Source organism: Solanum tuberosum, unplaced genomic scaffold (genome assembly GCF_000226075.1).
Source record: "Solanum tuberosum cultivar DM 1-3 516 R44 unplaced genomic scaffold, SolTub_3.0 scf00517, whole genome shotgun sequence".
NCBI lineage: Eukaryota > Viridiplantae > Streptophyta > Magnoliopsida > Solanales > Solanaceae > Solanum > Solanum tuberosum.
This window is the reverse complement of record NW_006239435.1, coordinates 86712-99287: the sequence shown is the minus strand read 5'-3', so window position 1 is coordinate 99287 and position 12576 is coordinate 86712. Positions and strand designations below refer to the sequence as shown.

The window sequence follows — 12576 nt, the reverse complement described above, 5'->3', positions numbered from 1 at the left end:
AAAATATGAGAAGAACTTGGAACTTGAAAAGTGTGTGGGAAGGAAACTTTTGAAGTCTTTTGACTTTTAAACTTTCAGAATCGAAAATAAAAAATTCAAGAAAATTATATTAAAAAAGTCTAATATATAGCGAAAACACATTAAATGAATTGAGAAGGAAAAATATACAACATACACATCCTTTCTTAATTGGGATCGAACCTGTGAGTTGAAATCTTGCAGTGGTACCAGTGAACCATCCAGCCATTTTGAGAACGGGTTCAACAAGTTTTTCTCGCCTTCTCGGTATTGGATTATTTTCTGAAGGAGAGATAACTCTAACCTTTCATGTAGGAAATCAATTAACAATTGAAAGCAAAGTGAATTAGGAAATCAATTAGTAAGAGGATGCATATTTTTTTGACTTATGAAATTCTTCTTTAATAGAAAAATAAATGAAGAAAATATCTATTGAATAGATAAGATGAATATGAACATTTCAAATTTTCGGGGGTCTCATAAAACAAAAAATATATGCATTTATATAGATAAAAGCGTAGAAATACCAAAAGATATCTTAACGTTTCAAATTAAACATTTGGAGGTTATGATTATAAAAAGCATGCAATTTATGAATATTAAGATATCAATAGAATAGATAATTAGAAAAAAAAATACTATTAAATCTAGAGGAACTACGCAAACCTAATTCTCTCCTTAATCAAATATGTAGGCATGCTTCCTCAAGTTCGATGATTAAAGTTCAAAAAATTATAGGTGTATTTTAGTACACAAAGGACTCGACTGTTGAGTTTTGTTAAACTGAAAACATTAGCGACTTTTGGGTTTATTTGACGGAACAGTTATCTAATATAATAATAATTAACAATTAAAGTCATTAAGAGGTAGAAAATGATAAGTTGTAACATCTAACCATGTATTTTTTCTATTTTAATTGTAATTATTGATTTTATTTTAAATGATTTTAATTAAAAAATAAGTGAAGGGCATTTTCGTAATTCAATTTTGAACTTAAAATTTTCTCACTTATAATAATACTAGTTCTGGAAACGTGCGCTGCACGTTCTTTTTTGCTGCTTGCCAATGGTTCTCGCCTTCTCGGTATTGGATTATTTTCTGAAGGAGAGATAACTCTAACCTTTCATGTAGGAAATCAATTAACAATTGAAAGCAAAGTGAATTAGGAAATCAATTAACAATCATAAAAATTCTTGATGAATGATCAAAAATTCTTTATATTGATTTTGTTTTTGTAAAGGAATTAATGCATATTCATTTCTTCCAGCCGTCACTCGATTGAATTTTCAAAATCATGCCAAAGTATGCACGTCTTGGTTCATAAGTTGTGATGACTTCAACCTTTCATCCAATATTCATGCTATTTGAACAAATCAGTCTTTAAAACTTCACAGTCATGTTGCAGAACTCGTGTTCCTCTTCACAATCTTAATTTTACCTTCAAATTGGCAAAAAGAGAGGTAAATTTGAAAACTTGTAACGCAGGAGATGATACCTTGCACACAATAGCTATGTCGACAAAATACCAATTGAAAATTATAGTGTGTATACCCTGAGAAGGAGAGAAAATAAGAGCACATCACACATGAGTTATTTAATAAAGAGTACGTACTATATTTATTGAAAGAAAGTAGTCATGGATCATGAGTAAATTCCAACTTTTCAGTATAAGTACTCACATATACATCATTTGTAAATGATGAATTGAAGACTTGTTGTAAGGGATGAGAATTGGAGAAAGAACAGGAAGAAAGTAGGTGTATTTTAGTACACAAAGGACTCGACTGTTGAGTTTTGTTAAACTGAAAACATTAGCGACTTTTGGGTTTATTTGACGGAACAGTTATCTAATATAATAATAATTAACAATTAAAGTCATTAAGAGGTAGAAAATGATAAGTTGTAACATCTAACCATGTATTTTTTTCTATTTTAATTGTAATTATTGATTTTATTTTAAATGATTTTAATTAAAAAATAAGTGAAGGGCATTTTCGTAATTCAATTTTGAACTTAAAATTTTCTCACTTATAATAATACTAGTTCTGGAAACGTGCGCTGCACGTTTGTCTTCTATTATGATCTAAAATTTATATAAGTCTAATATCATGTCGATATAAATATTTATCACATTATATTTTTATAAATATGATAAATCTTGTATTGATTAATATGTTTCTATATAAAGCTTACTTTTGCATCCAAAAATAAATGAAAAGAAGGATTTCAAATATAATCTTCTAGACTAAAATATCTAAATATATGTTTCTCTATACAAATACAAGGGTGACAACTAACTCTTTTCATTTAACTTTTAGTTATTTGTTTTGGAAAATAAGATGTGTTGAATTATGTAAAACTAATTAAAATAATATAGCATATGATGATATATGACATATCAAGGAACTCTTGCTCTAAATTTAAGAAGTGTACCTAAACATTACTAACATGGATTCAATAAAACATTAGGTAATCAACATACTTAGATATGACCATTATTATTATCTATAATAATTTTCTTCCAAAGTTGTAGCTAGCTTGGTATGATATGAAACAGGAAAAACTAAGCTCTAATAAAATAAGGGGAATAAATTTAATGAAAGAATGATAAATGTAGCACCTTTTCAATGATCAACTTACATAACATAATTAAGTGAAATGACAAAGAAAGGAAGAAGAGAGTTTCCATCTCACTTACCCAAAAGTATGTAAAATCAGTAAAAAACTTGCTGAATTCCTTCAGTAATTGCCTAAAAATTAAATATTAAAAGAGAAGTTTTTCAAAACATGAAAATGTAGTAGTTACTTATTATGCTTGTTAGAAGGCCATCTTTATAAAAAGATGAATTTCAACCTCCGCAAAGATTTTAAACATCCGTTCCCATCACATTGCAAGCTCCATATGAAGTTTTAGAATGTACACGTACTTTTTCAAGTACTTTAACTATCCAACCTTTTAATAAATAAACACGCGAGTCCTATTTGGCAAAACGCGTGATGTGCACGTATTATGCGCGAGTTAGGAGTAATTTGACAACTCTACCACCCCGGATTCCGGCCAATCTCCGGCAACCCAAAAACCCCATTCATTTTCTTCTTTTTCAGGCAAACGCCACCACCAAATGACCCCCAAACAAGTGAACAAACACATCCATTACTCCTCCCTTTTCCGGCCAGCAAACAGCACTTGAAACCACCCAAAACCTCCATTCATTTTCTTCTTCTTCCCTCCGCTCACGCCATCACCAGCGAGCCGGCTTCAACCTCAAACAACCAGCAGCTCCCAACTCCAAACACCTCCAACCCAACCGTTCTCCTTCTTCCCCCACACCAGAGCACAACCCATGAAGCGAACGAGCTTCGAGCTCGCCAAACCCACCAAATACCCGACCCCAAATCCATCAGATCCGCCATCTCCGGCGAGAACCAGACATAAAACAACAACCAAATGACCCCCCAAACCCTATGAAAACAGACCCAACAACCACAAACACCTAAACCAAGATGCCAGCCATCAACAAACCTCTAAGCTCCGTCAAACAATGAGCTCCAAGCTCTAAAAACCATTAGGAGGAATTGATTTTGATTCTTGTATATACATTAAAATTAATTTTTTTTCTAAAATCGACGTGTAAAATATTTTATTAGTTGGTAGCCATTGAGTGACTCACTAATACACGTTGGAGCGTTTGCATTTCACGCTCTTTGGCTGCAAAAATCGCGTGTTTATTTATTTAAAAGTTGAATAGTTAAAGTGTCTGTTTGTGCACTATGAAAGTTGGAGGTCAAAGTTAAAATTTGAAGCCAAGTTTAGGGTCCAATATATGTATTATGCCAAGATTTTAAACATCCGTTCCCATCACATTGCAAGCTCCGTATGAAGTTTTAGAATGTACACGTACATTTTTCTCCTGTAAAAAAATAAAAGAATATAATGAAAGGGATTAGTGATCAACTAATGTATTTAGAGTGAAATGAAAAGTTTGTTTCACAATCATGCATTTTTGCTATATAACCATTGGGTGACCTCTTTGCTACACAAATATAATATTGACTCGGATAGAAATTACCCCAACTCTTCATTTTCCTTATTCATCATTATTATTGTTGGAGCAATAAGTGAACATTTCTCATAATTAATACTGTGCAACTCTTCATTCACCTTCTTTAATATAATTATTATAGCAATAAGTGAATGTTCATAGGTATTGGGAGAGTAATCTAGATTAGGAAGAAAATCAAAAGCCAAAAATTGATAAAATTAACAAGCAGGTATATACTGATTAGCATTAGTATAATAATATAATAGTATGATATAATTATTATTTAATATTTAATTTATTAATAGCTTATAACATTTTAATTTAATGTAGAGGTAAAATGGTAATCTATCTTTTTCCTAATATTCTTCTAATTTATAGTAGGGATAAAATCTTAAATCAACTTTTAACTTTTTTGTTCCCACTTATAGTAATATATGATATGATATTATATGATATGATATATGATGATATGATTATCTGTTGTTTCTTGTACTTCTTGTTCATTATTCCTTTGGATTGTTCTTCATTGAGACGGGATTATAAACAACAATGACTTCACTGTTTTGTAACTTGAATTGAAGCAATAATTCCTTCCCATAATACCAAAATTCCCCTGTTCCTGGCTCCAGAGGATTACAACTTAGCAAAACTTTGATTCTAAACTTCATTAAATTTGCTTCGATCAATCATGCCCAAAAGGAAATTGTTAAGAGTCGAAAACTAAAACACTAGTAAATCATTAAAACTAGGGCTCCTGCATATGTTCTAGACCGATCGAAAGCAAAAAATAAAAAAATGCAGCAACTTGAATTCTTGATATTTACTCAAGGCCAAAGAAGCAGAAGATTAAATAATTAAATTACCTCTTACAATATACATATTAATAGAGTAAACCAAATGAGCACCTAACAATACAACAATACTAATCCCAGCAATTGAAATACTTCACAGCCACTCAGCGACAAAGGTTATTCATTTCCATAGATATCAGGGATTATATAGCTCGCATTACATGTGGGTTTCTCTGATGAATAGGTGGACGTGCATCCATTGATGATAACTTATGAGAAATGAAGTGCATTGTTGGCCTTGATTTTGGAGTTTCAAGGAAACAAGAGCATGCTAGCTTGATGATAAAACCAAAACATCTTTTACTCTATCTTCAGGATATGGAAGGCGTTCATCCAGCAAATCGCTAAGCTGCTCAGGATCTATAGTCAATGAATTTGCTAGCACAGTAATGTATTCCCCAAGATGCTTTCCTTTGACTATCTCCAATGATAATACTCCAAAGCTATACACATCACACATTTGCGTAACCTTCATAGTATATGCAAGCTCTGAATAATACAATTTTCAAAGCAATATTAACAATTAAAACGTGTAAATGAGATAAAAACAATGGAGTGTTTGGCTATAGTTCAGGAACTATTTAAAACTTACCAGGTGCGACATAGCCATATGTGCCTGCAAGTGTAGTGCAATTGGATGAGTCTGGATTGAGAATCTTCGCTAGTCCAAAGTCTGCAACACGAGCTTCATACTCAGAATCAAGCAAAACATTACAGCTACTTATGTCTCGATGAACAATGGGTGGTGAACAATCCTGGTGCATGTAAGATAAAGCAAAAGCAACACCCTTGATGATATTCACCCTTTTAAGCCAATCCAATTTCTTGGACTCAACTTCATCACTCAAAGTACTAGACAAACTCCCCCTCTCCGCATACTCGTAAACCAAGAGTGAATGTTGTGCTTTCGAACAATAGCCATAGAGGTTCACAATGTTTCGGTGCTTAATCCCAGTCAATGCCCTTATTTCATTGATGAAGCTTTTGGGATGTGTATTCGTTTTGAACAATAGCCGTAGAGGTTCACAATGTTTCGGTGTTTAATCCCAGTCAATGCCCTTACTTCATTGATGAAGCTTTTGGGATGTGTATTCTGAAATGAAGAATGAAGTCTCTTCACAGCAATATTCCCTAATGATGAAGGTTTACCTTGTAAACACTTCCGTGACCTCCTCGCCCAATGCAAAATTTTGCATCAAACTCTTCTGTGGCGTTTAAGATGTCCCTGTACAATTCCTTCCCATCTAACATGGATATCGAAAGCCAACCATCACCATCCCTTCTTTCAACTTCTTTAACTCTCCTCCTTTTATTACACATAAAGAGAACACCAATGAAAACACAGAGCAGTACCAGTGCTCCCATAACAGGAAGTACAGTGATGAGGGTGAGTTTACATGCCTTCGCCATTGAGTGCTTCTTCACCATAGAAGACGGCCTTTCACAAGGCTGGAGTCCTGCTACATTTCCGCAAAGACCTTTATTACCCTCCAATGAGGCATTGATAAAAGCCTTATTATTAGGGATTGGACCTTCCAACTCATTGTATGACAATACGACGTCCTGCAAACCAGTCAAACTTTCAAGTTCTTGAGGAATGCGCCCAGATAGGCCATTGTGGGAAAGATTTAAGTTTACCAACACCTTCAAATTGGCTAACTGAGGGGGTATACCTCCAACCAGAAGATTATAGCTCAAATCAAGTACATTAAGCTGTGTTATCCTCCCTATCTCCTTTGGAATTTAAGTTTACCAACACCTTCAAATTGGCTAACTGAGGGGTTATATCTCCAACCAGAAGATTATAGCTCAAATCAAGTACATTAAGCTGAGTTATCCTTCCTATATCCTTTGGAATATTCTGGCCAAACTTGTTGTTGCTCAGGTTCAACTGAAACAAGTGCACGAAATCTACTATACACATCGGGATTGACCCATTCAATCTATTGTTTGACAGATCTAGGGTCTCTAACTTTGTTAGTGACTCAAAATCCTCAGGTATATTGCCAGAAATTCGGTTGTTTTGCAGAAAAAGATTAACTAGAGCGGTTAATTTTCCAAATTCCTTTGGAATCTGCCCAATTAAATGATTCGATGAAAGATCAAGTCCTAGAAGTCCTTTGACATTTCCAATCTCTGGTGGTATGCTACCACTAATGTTATTTCTGGCTACACGCAGATCAATTAAATTTTTGCATTTTCCCCAGTTACTGCTGAGTTCACCATGAAAATCATTGTCGCTCAAATCAATGAACAGAAGCTCTGGATAGATACCAAAATTTTCAGATAAATCCCCAGTGAAACTGTTGTTGTTAAAGCGGACCCATTTAAAACTGGAGCACTTGCTCAAGCTTCTTGGTATTGGTCCTGTTAACTTGTTACTGGCCACCGTGAAGTTCTCAAGTTTCCCATCTTGGCAAAGATGCTCAGGCAAATGGCCTGAAAACTGATTTTCACTTAGTATCAGCTCTACTAAGTTATCCAAATATGCAAGTTCTTTTGGAATAGAACCAGAAAGTTTGTTGGCACGGAGATACAAAAATTGTAACTTTCTCAAATTGCCAAAGGAAGCAGGAATTGGATCAGTAAGTTGATTTTCACTCAGTACCAGCTCTACCAAGTTATCCAAATATGCAAGTTCTTTTGGAATAGAACCAGAAAGTTTGTTGGCACGGAGATACAAAAATTGTAACTTTCTCAAATTGCCAAAGGAAGCAGGAATTGGACCAGTAAGTTGATTAGAATAAAGGTGCAGACTTTCAAGCTCAGTTAAGTCACCTAGAGTTATTGGAATTGGACCGGAAAGATTGTTACTCTGTAAGGCTAAAACCTCAAGTGACTTCATCTTCCCTATTTCACTAGGAATGAGACCAGAAAGTTGATTAGAATAAAGGTACAAAATTTTGAGCTCAGTTAAGTAACCCAGAGTAATTGGAATTGAACCACTAAGTTGATTATTGCATAGTCCCAGATCATTGAGGTTTTTCAAATTCCCCAACTGACTAGGAATGAGACCAGAAAGTTGGTTAGAATAAAGGTACAAAATTTTGAGCTCAGTTAAGTAACCCAGAGTAATTGGAATTGAACCACTAAGTTGATTATTGCATAGTTCCAGATCATTGAGGTTTTTCAAATTCCCCAACTCACTAGGAATGAAACCAGAAAGTTGGTTAGAATGAAGATACAAAATTTTGAGCTCAGTTAAGTAACCCAGAGTAATTGGAATTGAACCACTAAGTTGATTATTGCATAGTTCCAGATCATTGAGGTTTTTCAAATTCCCCAACTCACTAGGAATGAAACCAGAAAGTTGGTTAGAATGAAGATACAAAATTTTGAGCTCAGTTAAGTCACCTAAAGTAATTGGAATTGAACCACTAAGCTTATTATGGGATAGCTGCAAATCATTGAGGTTTTTCAAATTTCCCAATTCACTCGGAATGAAACCAGAAAGTTGATTAGAATGAAGGTACAAAAGTTTGAGTTCAGTTAAGTCACCTAAAGAAATTGAAATTGAACCACTAAGCTTATTTTGGGATAGTTTCATATCAGTGAGGTTTTTCAAATTTCCCAATTCTCTAGGAATGAGACCAGAAAGTTGGTTAGAATGAAGGTACAAAAAATTGAGATCAGTTAAGTCACCTAGAGTAATTGCAATTGAACCACTAAGCTGATTCTCGGATAAATCCAGCTCTGTGAGGTTTTTCAAATTCCCCAACTGACTAGGAATGAGACCAGAAAGTTGGTTAGAATAAAGGTACAAAATTTTGAGCTCAGTTAAGTAACCCAGAGTAATTGGAATTGAACCACTAAGTTGATTATTGCATAGTTCCAGATCATTGAGGTTTTTCAAATTCCCCAACTCACTAGGAATGAAACCAGAAAGTTGGTTAGAATGAAGATACAAAATTTTGAGCTCAGTTAAGTAACCCAGAGTAATTGGAATTGAACCACTAAGTTGATTATTGCATAGTTCCAGATCATTGAGGTTTTTCAAATTCCCCAACTCACTAGGAATGAAACCAGAAAGTTGGTTAGAATGAAGATACAAAATTTTGAGCTCAGTTAAGTAACCCAGAGTAATTGGAATTGAACCACTAAGTTGATTATTGCATAGTTCCAGATCATTGAGGTTTTTCAAATTCCCCAACTCACTATAATGAAGGTACAAAAGTTTGAGTTCAGTTAAGTCGCCTAAAGAAATTGGAATTGAACCACTAAGCTTATTTTGGGATAGTTTCATATTAGTGAGGTTTTTCAGATTCCCCAACTCACTAGGAATGGGTCCAGAAAGTTGGTTAGAATAAAGGTGCAGACTTTTGAGCTCACCTAAGTCACCTAGAGTTATTGGAATTGGACCAGAAAGATTGTTATTCTGTAAGGCTAAAATCTCAAGTGATTTCATGCTCCCTATTTCAACAGGAATGAAACCATTTAAATGGTTATTAAAGATGAAGAGGTTCTCAACCTTTGACAGTGAGCCAATCTGTGATGGGATTTTGCCTGAAAACTGATTAGACGACAAGTCAAGATAGACAAGATTAGTGAGGTTTCCTATTTCAGGGGGTATAATACCAGAGAGCTGGTTCATGCTAAGATCAAAATATTCAAGAAATGGTAGAGATGAAAATGGAAAATCATGGAGTGTACCAATGACACCAGCATTAGTAATATTCAACCTGTTTATCTGACCATTAAAACATATAACTCCATACCAATCCGTGCATGCACCAACACTTAGTGTCCATGAAGCCAATAAGGAATTATTATTCTTCAATAATCGAACTTATGCTTAATGGACATAAGTTCTTGTTATGTCATGCAGTGGGAGCTCCGCCAAAGTTATTTCCTCTCTCTTTTGCAATCACAAATACACATATTAGCTTTGAAACTAAAACATTGATACACATTATATCACCTCTAAAACAAATACACACATACAGTTTGTTTCAGTTTAATTTTTTGTGATACGCAAAATTTATTAGTTATGAGATGAAAAAATTAAAGACCAGCACAATATTGTATCATTTTTACGGGTCAGGTAGCGCAGAATTTGCAAATTTTTATTAAGAAATTTTCATAAATAACTAGAGTTTAAATACAATTTAATCCTACAAATAAAATACACTATTAAGCACAATCCATAAAATTCATGCTCATAAAGGACAAATATAAATAATAAATTTCAGGCAAATAGTCATTAAAAATATGTATTTTTGGCCTCACATCAAAGGCTAACGGATTGTTTTGGTTGTGAAGAACTTGTGCAGGATAAAGTTCTTTATATATTTGTAATGAATCATTTAATGGCTTGCTGAGTCAATGAAATTTAATGTGTCACTACTCATGGAAGTAAATACAATGGAAAAGGTGGTTGGATTGTTCAATCTTACAGTTGTGGGGAATAATTATATTGGAAAAGTCTCTCAAGAGTTATCATCTTAGAAGAAAAAGTCACAGAAAACTCAAACTCCTCCAAATAATATCTCTGTTCCTTGAAAAAAATCATATATGTCATCATCTATCAGAAATGTCTCAGTCATGCCATTCGTTAATACTTGGGTTTGAAACTAAAACATTGATACACATTATATCACCTCTAAAACAAATACACACATACAGTTTGTTTCAGTTTAATTTTTTGTGATACGCAAAATTTATTAGTTATGAGATGAAAAAATTAAAGACCAGCACAATATTGTATCATTTTTGCGGGTCAGGTAGCGCAGAATTTGCAAATTTTTATTAAGAAATTTTCATAAATAACTAGAGTTTAAATACAATTATGAATAGTAGCTATAATTTGCATGATTATAATTGCTGTCTCAATTGGATTTATTTCTCAGCTTGTTAAATACGGGTAGACCTAGAACGACTTGTAAGTCAATGAGTCGATGTTCATGTAAGTACGTGCCAACGAATGAAAAGGGTATCTCAATTGTGGGCCTAAGCCTTAAAGATGTTGAAATATATTGTGAGATTTTCTCCAAAAAAATATAGATATATATAAGTCATTTCGTAATTGACGAGCTAATGACCATGCAATAGGAAGAAATTACCCAACTTGCCCTACAAAAAAGTTCATCTTTAATTTCTAGTAATACTCCCAACTAGGGGTGTTCACGGTTTGGATAAAAATCGAACCAAATATCTTAAATTTCTAGTAATACTCCCAACTAGGGGTGTTCACGGTTTGGATAAAAATCGAACCAAATCGATAAAATAAAGCCGATTTATTTGGAATTGGTTTGATTTGATTTTAGATTTTTGAAAATTGATAGTATTTGATTCGGTTATGATTTTATTCAAAAAAACAAAGAAATAACTGAACCCAACCGATGAATTATATACATATATTTTATTAATTTACATACATAATATATTATTTTTATAAACAAATTTTAAAATCTTATATATGTTTTCATTAAAATTTCTTTATAATTTAATTATTGAAAGCAAAAATGTTCAAGGTGAAAACATTATCTTATTAATTTCATGTATATGAGTATCTATGACAATTCTTTGTGTGATGGAAAATGTTACTGCCTCTTCCTTCTAGGAAAATATAGTGAATTTTAAAGCTTTATTCACAGTAAATTCAGTGATCGAAAATTTAGAATTTCAGTCATTCTAACTATATTTCATTTTGAATGGATTGTCGTTGTCACTTTTTTCACATTTTGAATGAATTGTTTCTTTTATTGTGTATGGTTAACAATGGAACCAACCCAAACCAAAAACAATAACCACCAAACCAATAAGTATATATTATATTTGGTTCGATTCAATTTTGATAATTTTAAAACTGATTAAGTTGATTTGATTTTGGTTTTGACCAATAACCGATCCAAACCGATCCGTGAACAACCTTATCCCAACTTATGCTTAGAGGACATAAGTTCTTAAGTTGTGAAATAGGATGTTATGACTTAAAAATATAAACTTTACGCCCGATGAAAGTTATTTGTTATTATGAAAATAAAAAGTAAAAATTATACAAAGCTAGTATAATACTGTAAACAAATTACTTCCTATCCCTACTCTTTCAGAAATTACAAAACTCCCTTTATTTTATTGTCTTGTGGATACTTTAATATGCGGGAGGATACTTTAATTTAGAAGCTGTAATTATCAGTTCAGTGCGTTAAAAAAGGGATTTTATCAGTTTAGTGCGTTAAATAAGGGATTTAAAACATAAATAAAAAATTGACTGCCATAATTCACGCATACGTTTCTTTCATCTACAAATCAGTCATTCATAAAACGATTACTGAACTAAAATTTCAAATTTCAAATTTTGAAATTCTCTCTTCCTATTTTGCGAAAAGCTATGGAAGGCTGATTCAAAAAAATTTGTAGTGCATTTTTTGGTGAAGATTTGTAATGAATATTTCGATCTTGTTAAGGCATTTAGGAATATGGGAAAGTGATGTTAGATACGAGCAGTACAGAAGTGATGGCATAGTGGTTGGGGAAAATATTTTGTTCATTAATCTTAATTCAGCAACTGCAGTAGAATTGAATGTTGATGAATAAAAAAAAATGGAGATCAGATACGTCGTAGAAGGTAATTCATCTCCATTGTGTATTCGCGGAATGATATGGGGTGAAATTGTACATAGAAGTGAAGAAACATGAGGTAGGATTCGGTATGTATCCACTAT

General features: G+C 33.1%; 3 protein-coding genes across 3 annotated transcripts; all 3 read right to left on the bottom strand.

The window, feature by feature from the left end:
• Nucleotides 1–5082: 5082 nt before the first annotated feature.
• LOC102584154 (probable LRR receptor-like serine/threonine-protein kinase At4g08850) lies at nucleotides 5083–6044 on the bottom strand. The gene is made up of 3 exons (XM_015304156.1): nucleotides 5999–6044; nucleotides 5505–5903; nucleotides 5083–5401 (listed from the first exon to the last, which is right to left on the bottom strand). The coding sequence occupies exons 2-3, from the start codon at nucleotides 5674–5676 to the stop codon at nucleotides 5184–5186; spliced, it is 390 nt and encodes a 129-aa protein (XP_015159642.1). The 5' UTR covers nucleotides 5677–5903; nucleotides 5999–6044; the 3' UTR covers nucleotides 5083–5183.
• Nucleotides 6044–7864, bottom strand: LOC107058448 (probable LRR receptor-like serine/threonine-protein kinase At4g08850). The gene is made up of 2 exons (XM_015304155.1): nucleotides 6672–7864; nucleotides 6044–6556 (listed from the first exon to the last, which is right to left on the bottom strand). Exons 1-2 carry the CDS (start codon nucleotides 7755–7757, stop codon nucleotides 6044–6046), a joined length of 1599 nt encoding a protein of 532 aa, XP_015159641.1. The 5' UTR covers nucleotides 7758–7864.
• Nucleotides 7763–9822, bottom strand: LOC107058446 (probable leucine-rich repeat receptor-like protein kinase At1g35710). Its single transcript, XM_015304150.1, has 3 exons — nucleotides 9787–9822; nucleotides 7835–9683; nucleotides 7763–7770 (listed from the first exon to the last, which is right to left on the bottom strand). The coding sequence occupies exons 1-3, from the start codon at nucleotides 9820–9822 to the stop codon at nucleotides 7763–7765; spliced, it is 1893 nt and encodes a 630-aa protein (XP_015159636.1).
• Between the last annotated feature and the right edge of the window lie 2754 nt (nucleotides 9823–12576).

Excerpts from the sequence above, each read along its gene's own strand:
- LOC102584154 (XM_015304156.1), bottom strand. The coding sequence starts at position 5,676 with ATGCACCAGGATTGTTCACCACCCATTGTTCATCGAGACATAAGTAGC. Across the intron at positions 5,402-5,504 it reads ATATGGCTATGTCGCACCTG|AGCTTGCATATACTATGAAG; the intron begins GTAAGTTTTAAA and ends TGTATTATTCAG.
- LOC107058448 (XM_015304155.1), bottom strand. The coding sequence starts at position 7,757 with ATGAAGTCACTTGAGGTTTTAGCCTTACAGAGTAACAATCTTTCCGGT. Across the intron at positions 6,557-6,671 it reads CTCAGTTAGCCAATTTGAAG|GTGTTGGTAAACTTAAATCT; the intron begins GTGTTGGTAAAC and ends GCCAATTTGAAG.
- LOC107058446 (XM_015304150.1), bottom strand. The coding sequence starts at position 9,822 with ATGTGTATCAATGTTTTAGTTTCAAAGCTAATATGT. Across the intron at positions 9,684-9,786 it reads TAGTTTCAAAGCTAATATGT|AATAATAATTCCTTATTGGC; the intron begins GTATTTGTGATT and ends CGATTATTGAAG.